Raw genomic sequence first — 14,853 nt, forward strand, 5'->3', positions numbered from 1 at the left:
GGGCCATCAGGTACTATGCGTTTGACCCTCTGAAATTGGGATTTGGGAATAGAGTGTTTCACCGGAGGAGGGTGAAAGCTCCGGAAATGAAGAATGCTGTTCCTGTCTGTAGGCTTGATGTAGATGTCAGTGGTAAGAGTACCATTAGCATCTTTGAGTACCATCGTGTCCAGGAAATTGATGGCGTGAAGATCGTAACTCATAGTGAACTTAATTCCAGGCCAAGCCTCATTGAGAAATGAGAAGAACTCTTGTAGGGACTCCAATGTGCCCCCCCAAATGCAGAAAATGTCATCTATATAACGTTTCCAAAGGGAAACGTTGTTGATAAATAAATGATGTTTGTAGATGATGGAAGACTCGAAGTCAGACATGTAAGTGTTTGCATAGGGGGGCGCTACATTGGAGCCCATTGCAGTCCCCCGCGTCTGCAAATAAAAACTATTCTGGAAAAGAAAGAAATTGTTAAACAGGACAGTAGTTAATAGATCAACACAGAGATTAATTTGTTCAGCATTGAGACCGGCTGTTGTGAGAGAGCGGTGAACAGAATTGATACCACTAATATGAGGAATGGACGTGTACAAATCCTTAACATCCAGAGTAACTAAGAGAGATTCAGCCGGTACCTTGTTGATTGATGAAATGCAATTTAGGAACCCCCCCGTGTCCAGGAGAAAAGAAGGGGAAGATTGAGTGATAGGGGTAAGAATTTTCTCAAGGTAGATGGATAGTGGGGAGAGAATTGAATCACTGGAGGCTACTATAGGCCTACCCGGGGGATTCTGAAGGTTCTTGTGGATCTTAGGTAGTGTGTAAAACACTGGTATAATTGGATTATCCTTTTTAAGGAAGTCATAAGTTTTGGTGTCAAGAATGCGTTTGGAGAGATATTTAGTGAGAATAGACTCAATCTTAATGCGTATTTCCGGGGTGGGGTCCTTGGTGAGTTTGCTATAGATAGTAGTGTCGCAAAGTTGTCTATTGATTTCTGCTACGTATTGTGTTTTGTCCATTACAACAAGGGCACCGCCCTTGTCAGCTGGTTTTATGATTAAACTGTCATCTTTCTGTAAAGAAGCAAGGGCATGCTGTTCAGTGGGGGATAGATTAAAGGGAAAGAACAGCTGTTTCTTTTCAATGTTGTCCCGTATTGTTAGGAAGGAGTCCTTTATGAAACCAATAAAGGTTTCCACTGCATGGGAGCCCTGGGGCGGTCGGAATGAACTTTTATTACGGAGACCAAGATTCAGAATAGACATAGGGTTAGTAGGAGATGGGGGGGTTGTAGGGACACTGGGTGAGGAGGAAAAGTAGGCCTTGAGTCTAAGGAGACGAAAAAACCGTTGAAGGTCCATTTCCAGTTCGAATGTTTTACATTGGTAAGAAGGGCAAAACGATAGACCTTTTTGTAATATTTCCAATTCGGAAATGCCCAGTGACCGAGAAGAGATATTAACAACTATAGAGTCTGTACCTTGGATCTCGTGGTTCTCACTTGCTCCGAGATGTTTCTTTTTTCCATGGCCGCGTCTGGTTTTCTTCGTTGGGGGCGTCGGCGAGGTCCTAAAAAAGGAACCGAGGTGGAAGATGAGGGATTTCTGTCCGGCTCCGAACCTGAAGTGGAGTAGTCCGTAGAGGCCCTTGGGTTGCGGGTAGATTGTCTTGTTGAAGAGAAGCTGTCCTGCCATCGGTAAACTCGATTTGTCTCGTAATCGATGCTGTCCCTGGCGAACTTGTTGCGCTTACGAGTCTCGATGTCTCTTTTATGGAGATCAATGCGATCCTGGATCTGAGTCCTGAGTGCTTGTAGTTCGTCCGGTGTTCCAGCAGAGGCCAGTTGTGACTCGATGTTCTTGATCTGTGCCGCGTTGGTCTCGATGGCTTTGTGCAGGTGTTCTAGGGTGAGTGTTATTAGGTCAAAAGAACACTTATTAAGTATTTGTTCAAACTTGGTGCGGAAGTCAGGACAATCATGAAAGAGGGTGGGTCGCAGTGGAACCCTAAGCCCTCTTGGGATCCTCTTAACCCGGAGGTATTCAGAAAGTGTGGCGCAATGGAGTTCGATGTTAACCTGGTGCCTCAAAGCTCGTTCCAGGTCCCGACCCCGTGTCTCACTGGGGGGGGCCTTCAGGAAGTCACTAGAGTATGTGGATTGTGCCAAAATAGTAGAACTCTCTTCCAAGTTGTAAGAAAAGGTAGCAGAAGACATAGCCACCAAAGCGTGCTACACGTATGGGAAATACTGGCTAACATTGGATGAATAAAAATCCTCTTTATTTTCATCACCGCTAAGTTGAGTGCTGGGTTATGTTTTCAATACCTAATAATGTCTTCTCCCACCCCCAAATTCATTATGATGCTATCAAGTACTTATAAAGAATGGGGGGGACACAGGACAGGGACTAAGGCTTTGTGCAACGTTCAGGATTTGCAGGAAAAAATTCTGCTGCATATCCTAATGTGTTGGCAGGAAGAACTCTGCGTAAAACACATTTATTCTTTTGCAACATTTTTGCCATGCCTTTGTTAAGTATTGTTCCCCACTCATTAGTATGGGGGAAACATATTGCAAGAAATGACATTATGCAAATTTTAATCTGCTGCAAATCTGCAAGGAAAAAACAAGCAACGTCTACATGAGACTTCAGGGTTCTCATTCACTTCGCTTGTACTGTAAAACCTTCCATATTTTCCGTGTGCACATAGCCTTACAGATAATTGGGGAGAGTCACAGACTGAATAATTTATATTATTGGGAGGCGGAGATTATAATTAATGGAGGGGACCATGCTGCTTATCACTTTATATTTTTAATGGTGGGGTACATACCTATATTCAGAGGGGAGGCACAAGTATGTATACAATATACAGTATTTGACCTTGTTATATTCAGGGCTGTGAAGATCATTGTGACGAGTCGTGGCTTGGAGATGTCAACATGAAGGTCTGACTAGATGGAGAAGAAACAGCAGAAAACGGCTCTTATTAGACGAGACGTCGGCGGTAAGATCCTGGATGTAAATATTGTTCTACTAGATGGTGGCCCGATTCTAACGCATCGGGTATTCTAGAATATGCATGTCCACGTAGTATATTGCACAGCCCACGTAGTATATTGCCCAGTCACGTAGTATAATGCCCAGTCACATAGTATACAGCACAGAGCCACGTAGTATACAGCACAGACACGTAGTATACAGCACAGACACGTAGTATACTGCTCAGCCACATATATTGCCCAGCCACGTAGTATATTGCCCAGCCACGTAGTATATTGCCCAGCCACGTAGTATATTGCCCAGCCACATAGTATATTGGCCAGCCACAAAGTATATTGCCCAGCCACATAGTATATTGCCCAGTCACATAGTATACAGCACAGACACGTAGTATACAGCACAGAGCCACGTAGTATACAGCACAGACATGTAGTATACAGCACAGAGCCACGTAGTATACAGCACAGACACGTAGTATACAGCACAGAGCCACATAGTATACAGCACAGACATGTAGTATACAGCACAGAGCCACGTAGTATACAGCACAGACACGTAGTATACTGCCCAGTCACATAATATATTGGCCAGTCACGTAGTATGCACCATATCCCTGTTAAAAAAAGAACTAAAATAAAAAATAGTTACATACCCTCCGTTGGCCCCCGGATCGACGCGGCCGGTTACCGATGCTCCTCGCGCGCGCCGGTCTGAAGAGTGCATTGCGGTCTTGCGAGATGATGACGTAGCGGTCTCGCGAGACCGCACGTCATCATCTCGCGAGATCGCAATGCATGGAGCGGTCACCTGGGCGTCGCGAGGAGCGTCGGTAACCGGCCGCTTCGATCCGGGGGCCAACGGAGGATGAGTATGTAACTATTTTTTATTTTTTTTATCATTTTTAACATTAGATCTTTTTACTATTCATGCTGCATAGGCAGCATGAATAGTAAAAATTTGGTCACACAGGGTTAATAGCAGCGTTAACCGAGTGCGTTACACCGCGGTCAACGTTGCCACGACCAATCAGCGACTTGGATTTCCATGACAGACAGAGGCCGCGACCAATGAATATCCGTGACAGACAGACAGACAGACGGAAGTGACCCATAGACAATTATATAGTAGATATGACTTGGAATAATAATGCTATCTGTAAAATCCCTTATTCTACATTATTACATTTGTGTGAAATGTTCGTGTGCTTCCAGATTTTTTATTGGATGGCATAACGACTTGTAGAGTTTCAAAGGTCCATTCACACATCCTTGAAAATCATGGATCTGAGAATGAGATCCATGAGGGCACAGAATGTCCTGTTCAGACCTGATTTTGAGGATCAGAATATGACATGCATAGTGTGTCTGTAAAAGCGGGTGGCACACCGACACTGCGCACAGATACAGGCAGGGCCGGACTAGCCATCTGGCAATTTTGGCAAATGCCAGAAGGGCCTGCCTGGTCGTGGGCTGCCTTGTGTGCTACATTGTTAACAGAATTGGTGTTCTCAAGATACCCATACTGTTTAGAGTTGTGATGGAGCATAAAGTTGCTGACTCCTTCACTTACCCCAGCAGGCCACAGATATCATTAGAAATATTGGTCTTGTAGTAATATTAGTAATATAATCCATCTGGTGCTTGGGGACGGGGATAGCATGGGCCTGTGTGATTTTAAATGCCAGGGCTGAATTTTAGTCCCAGTCCGTACCTGGATACAGGAATGTAGCCTATTAGGTATAGCAATTCCCTTAGTATATAGTGTACTCACTTATGTACTGTATATAGAGAAGCAAGAAAAAAGAAGTATGCAAAAAACAGTGATCACCAAGAAATATCCAAAATTGTATTACAACATTATGGACAACATATGGGAGAACAAACAAGTTAAAAACATTTAAAAGAGAAACCAATTTTGTCTTGCAAGAACTACATACCAACAACAGCCTATGATATGGCCATTGAGGATCCCAGACACGGATGTTAGGGCATATATCCAAAATAAGGTGCAGAGCATGTAGGCAGACAGAAAGTGCAATAGTGCCAGACGATAGAATGTATCAAAAGTACAATAAGCCCAAAATATATAAAAAATGCATCAGATCTTCAAATGTGCATATACATACGTACATGGATACAGGCAATGAAATGAATATGTAAACCAGATCCCACAGGTACAATGTGTTGAGTATACAAGATCCTAAATAATCTATGTCATGCAAGATATTATGGTAAATACCGCAAAAAGTGCAAAGACAAGTGAAAATGCTGGCAAGAGAGCAATTCAAAGAACAGCTGTGAACAATACTTAGCACTTATTCAGGGTAAGTGCCCCCATGCACAAAAGATATCATCCATGGTGGGAGTGGAACCCCACGCGCAGATACGGACTGGGACTGAAATTCAGCCCTGGCATTTGAAATCACACAGGCCCATGCTGTCACTGTCACCAAGCACCAGATAGGATATATTACTAATATTACCCCGGATGGAGGAAAGCAAGATTTACTACAAGACCAATATATCTAATGATACCCATGGCCTGCTGGAGTGAGTGACAGAGTCAGCAACTTTATGCTTCGTCGCAACTCTTAACAGTATGGGTAACTTGAGAACACTGATTCTGTTAACAATGTAGCAGACAAGGCGGCCCACAACCAGACAGGCCCTTCTGGCATTTGCCAGAATTGCCAAATGGCCAGTCCGGCCCTGCTCACGTGTATCAGTCTTCCTCAGTTCCTTGATAAACTATCCCTGAGGAAGACACTTCGTGTCGATACGCATGGGGTTCCACTGCCACATCCTTGTCTAGGATCCTCAATGGCCATATAACAGGCCGCTGTTGGTATGTGATTCTTGTAAGACAAAATTGGTTTCTCTTTTAAATGTTTTTATTTTGTTTTTTTCTCCCATATGTTGTGCATAATGTTGTAATAAAATGTTGTATATTTCTTGGTGATCACTGTTTTTGCATACTACTTTTTTCTTGCTTCTCTATATGAATATTATTGTATGCATGCAGTTGATCCCAGTACTTTGATCATTTGGGTGGTGCCCACTTCCTTTATATAGTACTAACTTATTATGTATAGCACAGTCCCTTAGTATATAGTGTACTCACTTATTATGTATGGCGCCAGCCTTTGTTACATAGTTTCCTCTTTTACTATGTATAACACCGTCCCTTATTGCGTACATCCTCTCTAGTTATATATGGTGCCGTCCCTTATTATATAACTTCTTCTGCTGTTATGTACACCACTGTCTCTTACATATTGTTATTTTTGTTATTCACAGCACCCTCTTTTATTGCATAGTCCCCTCTCTTGTTAGATATAAAATGAATGCTAATGGAGCAGCCAGTGACCAGACGACCTGTCCGTTAGTTCCTCCATTAGAAAATAAGTTTACCCATGCTCCATCAGCCGCCATTGCATTATATATCTAACAAGAGAGGACAGTATGTAATAAAGAAAGCACTCTATATAATCCGATATGTAAGGGACGGAGCTGTATATAAGAGAGGGCACTGTGTAATAAGGGACAGCAATATGCATAATAAAGGAGACTATATAGATTTATACAGTGAAGGAAATAATTATTTGATCCTTTGCTGATTTTGTAAGCTTGCCCACTGCCAAAGACATGAACAGTCTATATTTTTAAGGGTCGGTTAATTTTAATATTGAGAGATAAAATATCAAAAATAAAATCCAGAAAATCACATTGTATAAATTATAGAAATTTAGTTGCATTTTGCAGTGAGAAATAAGTATTTGATCCTTAACCAACCATTAAGAGTTCTGGCTCCTACAGACCAGTTAGACACAGCTAATCAACTCCTTACCTGCATTGAAGACAGCTGTCTTACATAGTCACCATTATAAAAGACACCTGTCCACAGACTCAATTAGCCAGACTCTAACCTCTACAACATGGGCAAGACTAAAGAGCTTTCTAAGAATGTCAGGGACAAGATGTTAGACCTGCACAAAGCTGGAATGGGCTACAAAACCATAAGTATGATGCTAGTTGAGACAGAGACAACTGTTGGTGCAATAGTAAGAAAATGGAAGAAATACAAAATGACTGTAAATTGACATTGATCTGAGGCACCATGCAAAATCTCACCTCGTGGGGTATCTTTGATCATGAGGAAGGTGAGAAATTGTTAATGATCTCAAGGCAGCTGGGACCACAGTCACCAAGAAAATCATTGCTAACACATTACGCCATACAGGTTTAAAATTCTGACGTGCCCGCAAGGTCCCACTGCTCAAGAAGGCACATGTGCAGGCCCATCTGAAGTTTGCCAGTGAACACCTAGATGATTCTGTGAGTGATTGGGAGAAGGTGCTCTTTGGCATTAACTCAACTCGCTCTGATTGTAGGAAGAGAAATGCCACCTATGACCCAAAACACCATTCCCACTGTCAAGCATGGAGGTGGAAACATTATGGTTTTGGGGTATTTCTCTGCTAAGGGCACAGGACTACTTCACCGCATCAATAGAATGGATGGAGCCATGTGTCATAAAATCCTGAGTGACAACCTTCTTCCCTCTGCCAGGACATTAAAAATGGGTTGTGGCTGGGTCTTCCAGCAAGACAATGACCCAAAACATACAGCCAAGGCAACAAAGGAGTGGCTGAAATAGAAGCACATTAAGATCATGGAGTGGCCTAGCCAGTCTCCAGACCTTAATCCCATAGAAAACTTATGGAGGAGGTTCAAACTCCGAGTGGCCAAGCGACAGCCTCAAAATCTTAATGATTTAGAGATGATTTGCAAAGAAAAGTGGAGCTTTATCGCCATAGAAGGAGGGGGACCCAGACACATTTCTTTCACAGGGGCCCCAAGCCGTTGGTGTCCGCCCCTGCGTTATTACATGGGCAGCAAACACATACATCTTTCTAAGATCTAGAATGCTACAAGAGCCCATACATCTGCCAAAATGCAGGAGGGTGACCAGGAACAAATTTTGCAATTGGGCCCATCAGACTTTAGTTAAGCAACTGCTCTATACTAAGCAGGTTTAGACAAGTCAAATCAGTTTATCACGTTTACTGTAAAAATGACAGTCCTTCTGTTTCATTCTGGAAATTCCTAACATCATCACAAGAAACCCCAGGTTTCAATAGAACCCAAGATATCTGCTGCGGGGTCTTATTCTAGGTGCAGATCTTTTGTGCTTTTGTAATGACATGTAGACTGGAGTTTATATAACGTCAGTCTTTAAAGCTTGTATGAAGTGTTATGCCCATATACTTTGGGAAAATAAATCTCCAGTTGTGCATGCTTCTTTTTATCACATTGTATTGTTACGTGCGCTTTTCTTGACAAAACAATATTGAGTGTTTGCTTACATTTTTTATCATACAGAAGTATACTACATATATTATAGGCTTGTTAAATTGACATGTGGTAATGTGATATTTAAATGCAGTACCTGCTGTCAATCATTGACCCAAGCTGAAAATGAAAGAATTGAACCTATTAAGTTCTTAGGTGCTGTATAATATTTATATCTGACATTTATGATGATTGTAAAATTAATGTTAGAAACGTTCTTTTTGTTACTCATTTTATGTTACATTTTAAATGTCATTTTCCTATTGCACTTAATAAATAGCCAGAAGCAGGCAGGTTTGAGTCATCTGTACTTTACGTGTCCCATTATGTGGAAATATTCAATATTGATTTAGCTGCTTATATTGGAAATTTCTACAGTTTAGCCTCTGTACAACATACAATTCTAAAACCCCGAAGTTTAGGCATTTAGCTGAAATCATAGGAAATCTACTGTATGTGACTGCTTACTGCCAAATTGAGACGTTGTGTAACGTGCGCATTGTCACAATTCCACTTTTATTTCCAGTGTTAGAGGGTGGTTTGGGATACTTGCAGTCACATGCCAATTAGACTCATCTGGTTATCTCAGTTCTCTTTTATTGAGAGAAGCTGGGTGAGTCTAGTCAGCATGTGACACTAAATGGTGATAATGTGACTGATCACCTACCCCACGGGGAAGACAAGGGAGTTGTGACAGTGTGTGTATTGCACACTATGACAATTCAGTAGTCTACAATCACATCACTTAGAGTAAATGCAGAATTTTAATTTCAGCCCAGATGGATAACTTTGTTAACCTCTTCACAACCGATGACAGAAATAATATATTTACCGTTGGCGCTTGCTGGGTTTCGTGCATCGTCGACAGGATAAAAGTGAACTAAGCTTTGAGTTATCCAAAATTTTACAAGTAAAAGCTTCAACTCAACCTACAAAAACAAGTTCTCACTCAGGTCCATTATCTATTAACTGAAATATAGGGGAATTCTAAATTAGTGGTAGCATCAAGGCTCTAGAAAAGATACATGGCTCACCCCAGAAAGAAATCCCGCTAAATTTAAACTCCCAAACCAATTTCCCCCCGTCTCTGCTGAACCCTATACTGTACCTAAACCTCAGCTAGTGTCCACATGTATTGCATCACTGTAGAAAAGAGAGCCCATTTAACAATTTATGGGGGGGGGGGGGCGGTGTCTCCAAAAACACAAGCTGGGGACCATGTATTGGGCACTACAATGTATTGGGCAATAACCTGACATATTTGTAATTTTCACTCTGCAACATCCACTGCATGCTTATTTCTGGAAATCAGCCATGGAGAGAAAATCATCATTTCACCACAAGATGAATTCCCACGGGGGGTGATTTTCAAAATGAGGTCACTTGAGGGGGTTCTGCTGTCCTGGCACTTAGGGGCTCTGCATATAGAGCGTGCAAAGTATTCTAGGTAAAACATTGCTTCAGAAGTCAAATTGCGCTCCTTCCCTCCAGTGCACTACCAAGTGGCCAAACAATCCTGTACAGCCACCTATGGGGAATTACCATGTTACAGAGAAATTGCGTGAAAAATTATGGGGCCCATTGTGAAAATTTTATATTTTGGGCTAAAGCAACACTTCAGTAGTAAAAATGTAATAGTTTTTTTTCACTGCCCAATGGTATAAAATTCTAGGAAACACCTGTGGTGTCAATATAATCACTGCACCCCTAGATGAATTCACAGAGGGGTATAGTTTGTAAAACGGGGTCACTTATGAGAGGATTCTGTTGTTCTGGCAACTCAGGGACTCTGCCAATGTTGCATGGCACCATCAAACCATTTCAGCAAAATCTCTGCTCCTTCCCTTCTGAGCTTTGCACTAGGCCTAAAAAGTAAATTCTGCCCACATATGGTGTATTGGGGGTACTCAGGAGAAATTGCATACCAAAATTTGTGGTCTACTTTCTCCTATTAGTTCTTTTCAAAATTAAAAACGTATGGGTAAAACAACATTTTAGTGGAAAAAATGTAATTTTTCATTTTCACAGCCCAATGTTCTACAATTGTGTGTCACCTGTAGATTTAATATTTTTTCACAGTAAAGAGTGAAACACTTAGGAATCATTCATCCATTATATTGGTGTACAAAGATTGCAAAAGTTACGTCATTGTCAAATAATTCAGAACCCGATTTTAGTTTGAACCCAGGTTACATTTGTGTTCTATATGTATAATTTTATTGTTACAGTTTTATGTACACCTGATTTTGAGTCCTCTAGGAGTCCTGGAGAGGTGTAAAACATACCTTTGGGTAGACTTGTAACAGCAACATTAATGAGAAAGGGAAGTTTTAATCCAGTGTTCCCGCTGCATTCGCTGTCTGGCCGGTCACTAATGCTGAAGTGTTCTGAGGTTTTTGCTGGAAGGGCTCCACAACCCCTCCACCCATTTTGTGTCACTTTTACCCATAAGCTGAATGGATGGTTTGTGGATCGCTTACAGAGAGCTAAGAGCTCTTCGGCCATAGGGACCGCCCATATGGCGTTAGCAAGAACAGCGCAATGGTTTTCCGTTGACTTATCTCAGTTGCTAATCTGTACAACATTCTTCTCTTTCAGGCCAGAAGATGTTCTGCTAAGACGAACCCACGATGAGAATGTTCTCCTACACTGTTTCTTGTGGCCGCTAGTCACCTTCATGGTGGGCGTACTGATTGTGGTTCTCACCATTTGTGCAAGAAGTCTGGCTGTAAAGGCAGAGGCTATACAGAAAAGAAAATCTTCATAGAATTTAAAGGCGGAAGCTTCAGTTCAAACCAAAACCCCAAATACCTATAGTCCTCTCGTTGCCTCTTCATCACTATTTTTCTGAACTTGATTATTGATGATATGCAGAACAGAGAATATTTTCTCAGACTTCTTTTAGATTACTGCTCCCTGTGGGAAGAATGCCCAGAAATGCTGAGGACAGAAGAAAATCTATCAGGGGAAATGTAATGACTCATACTTAGCCAAGTGTAAAGTGAAGCAGTCCAAAAATGTCATTTCACCTTTGCGATAAAATATTTTTTATTTGGTATGTAAAATATCAGAAGATTTGAGTTTATTTTGTATCATATACTTCTATAAGATTAAAATGTGCTTTTTTGTCATAGCACTGAATTTTTATAAGCTTGATTTTTCTTTTCCCCCTCATTGCGTTTCATTTGCTTTTAAGGGTCAAAACTACACAACTTACAATGTATTTGCAGAGCTTCTCTTGTCCTTGTAGTGACAATAAATCAGGTATATTTGTCTATATTGTATACTTTATATTTAGAAATATATACTTTACTCTTTCAGGATAGCCAATTAAAAATTGACATATTGAAACACATTTATTTGTATTGCTATTATCATTATTACATATTTGCAAGCTGGGACAAGGGCTAGCCAAAAATAGATACTCACCTAGGGCGCCATCCAAGCATGAATTTTTCACCCCTTTACCCCTGAGGATGGTTTGCACGTTAATGACCAGGCCAATTTTTACAATTCTGACCACTGTCCCTTTATGAGGTAATAACTTTGGAACACTTCAATGGATCAAGGTTATTGTGAGAATGTTTTCTCATGGCACATTGTACTTCATGATAGTGGTAAAATTTCTTTGATACAACTTGAGATTATTTGTGAAAAAAATGGAAATTTGGCAAAAATTTTGAAAATTTCATGCCCTTAAATCACAGAGATATGTCACTCAAAATACTTAATAAGTAACATTTCCCACGTCTATTTTACATCAGCACAATATTGGAACCAATTTTTTTTTGTTAGGAAGTTATAAGGGTTTAAAGTTGACCAGTGATTTCTCATTTTTACAACACCACTTTTTTTTTTAGTGACCACATCACATTTGAAGTCACTTTGAGGGGTCTATATGATAGAAGATACCAAAATGTGACACTATTCTAAAAACTGCACCCCTCAGGGTGCTCAAAACCACATTCAATAAGTTTAATAACCCTTCAGGTGCTTCACAGAAATTTTTGGAATGTGGAAAAAAAAATTAACATTTAACTTTTTTTCATCAAAAATGTACTTCAGATCTAATTTATTTTGTTTTCCCAAGGGTAGCAGGAGAAATTGGATCCAAAAGTTGTGCAATTTGTCCTGAGTATGCTGATACCCCATATGTGCAGGTAAACCACTGTTTGGGCGCACTGCAGAGCTCGGAAGGGAGGGAGCGTCGTTTGACTTTTTCAACGCAAGATTGGCTGGAATTGAGATCAGACGCCATGTCGCGTTTGGAGAGCCCCTGATGTGCCTAAACAGTGGAAACCCCCTACAAGTGACCCCATTTTGGAAACTAGACCCCCCAAGGAACTTATCTACATTTGTCGTGAGCACTTTGAACCCCCAGATGCTTCACAGAAGTTTATAACGTTGAGCCGGGAAAATAATAAAATCACATTTTCCTCACAAAAATGTTATTTTAGCCCCAAATTTTGCATTTTCATAAGGGTAACAAGAGAAATTGCTCCATACAATTTGTTGGGCAATTTCTCTTGAGTATTCCGATACCCCAAATATAGGGAAATACTACTTTTGAGGCACAGTGCAAAACTCAGAAGGGAATAGACGCCATATTGGAGTTCAGATTTTGCTGGAATGATTTGAGGGTGCCATGTAACATTGGCAGAGCCCCTGAGGTGCCAGGACAACAAAAAAACCCTTTATGTGAACTCATTTTACACACTACACTCCCCAATAAATTCATCTAGGAGTGCAGTGATATAGATATATATATCACTGAGCGGTGAAGAAAGAATAAATTACATTTCTACCACTAAAATGTTGTTTTAGCCCCAAGTTTTTAATTTTTCTAAGGGCTAATAGGAATTTTTTTTACAACAAACTGAGGTCCATTTTTCCCTGAGTACGCCAATACCGTGCATGTAATCAGGAAATATTTTTCAGGCACAGTGAAAAGCTCAGAAGGTAAGGAGCGCCAGATTTTACTGTTATGGTTTGCAGGTGCCATGACCCACTGGGAGAGCCCATGAGGTGCCAGCACAGCAGAGCCCCCCCATAAGTGACCCCGTTTTACAAACTACACCTCAATGAATTCATCTAGGGTTGTAGTGATCATATTGACACCATGGGTGTGTCATAGAATTTTATACCATTGGGCATTAAAGACAAAATAACTACATTTTTACCACCCAAATTTTGTTTTAGCCCCAGATTTTACATTTTCATACAAGAAGTAGGTAAAAATGGCACCGTTTCTACTGAACGTGGCAATACCCCATATGTGGCTGTACAGTACTATTTAGCCATACTTTGAGACTTGGGAGGAACGGAGTGCTATTTGCCTCCTGGAGCGCAAATTTTCATAGAACAGTTTGTGGACTCCATATACAGAGCCCCGAATTGCTAGAAGAGCAGAATCCCCCCTCAAGTGACCCCCTTTGGGAAACTATACTTGAGGAATTTATCTACAGGTGTAGTGACGATTTTTACTTTATGAGTATTTTCCAGAAACAAGCAGCAATGAATGTTGCCGAGTGAAAATTGCAAACTGCCGTTGTAGTGACCAGTACGCTGTAGTAACCAGTACGTTGCAGTCACCAGTCACGTTATACCCAACCCGTGCTTCTGGAGACATGCACCCGCAAGTTTGGCGAGCTCTCATTGCTTCAGAAATGCCAAGCGTGGATGCAATATGTGGTTTGGGTACACTGTGGGGCTCAGAAGGGAGGAGGGCATTTGGATTTTGGAGTGGAGAATTTGCTGAATTTCTTTCGGCGGGCGAGGAGCCATTTTGCTTTTCCAGAGCCTTTGTGCTACCAGTAACGTGTAAGCCTTCAATATTTCCATTAACGGATAACAGACCTGAGTGAGGACTTGCTTTTTTTGTGTATTGAGGTGAAACTTTTGTTGGGAACATTTTACATAATGTTTGGGTCACATTTATCTGGCGCTCTACGCTGACCACTTACTTTCCATCTAAATCTCTGAGTGACATGATTCAGATGAAACCCCAAGGGATCCATTCACTGTAATGAGGCAGCAGATTTACTCTGGATTCCATCTGGCCCCTGTTCAGTGGTGTCCTTATTTTCAGAAGTGACCAAAACTGTGGCTGACATCACTTTTATGCAATCCTAAAAAGATGGACACCGCCGGATCACAGGTCAAACGGTGTCCACAGTGCCTCTATCTGCCTCGTTATAGGGAATCTTCCACCAGGGGTTCTGTCTAAATGACGTATTTCAGAGATTTACATGGAAACCACAGTGTAAGCGATCAGCTCAGAGCACAGGATAAATGTGCTCTGAGCCTTACTGCGATCTTTGGGAGGCAGAATGGAAAAATGAACCGCATGTGAAGAATTGGTTTTATTTATTTTTTTACTCCATTCCTAGTGCGGTATAAGTGATTAGGCGACTTTACTCTTCGGGTCAGTGCGATTACAGTGATACCAGATTTATATCTGGTTTTTATGTTTGGCTGCTGTCACACACTAAAAGACACTT

General features: G+C 41.2%; 1 protein-coding gene across 2 annotated transcripts in view; it reads left to right on the top strand.

Annotated features, from left to right (window-relative positions):
- The window catches only part of KCNMB4 (potassium calcium-activated channel subfamily M regulatory beta subunit 4), a 177,250-nt gene extending 165,547 nt beyond the window's left edge, over positions 1–11,703 (top strand). For both annotated transcript variants that reach the window (XM_077261083.1, XM_077261084.1), the window contains one exon: positions 10,952–11,703. In XM_077261083.1, coding sequence (XP_077117198.1) covers positions 10,952–11,120 — 169 coding nt within the window. In that variant the 3' untranslated portion in view covers positions 11,121–11,703. The remainder of the gene's footprint in view (positions 1–10,951) is intronic.
- Positions 11,704–14,853: the final 3,150 nt, after the last annotated feature.

The sequence above is a fragment of the Ranitomeya variabilis genome, chromosome 5 (genome assembly GCF_051348905.1).
Source record: "Ranitomeya variabilis isolate aRanVar5 chromosome 5, aRanVar5.hap1, whole genome shotgun sequence".
NCBI lineage: Eukaryota > Metazoa > Chordata > Amphibia > Anura > Dendrobatidae > Ranitomeya > Ranitomeya variabilis.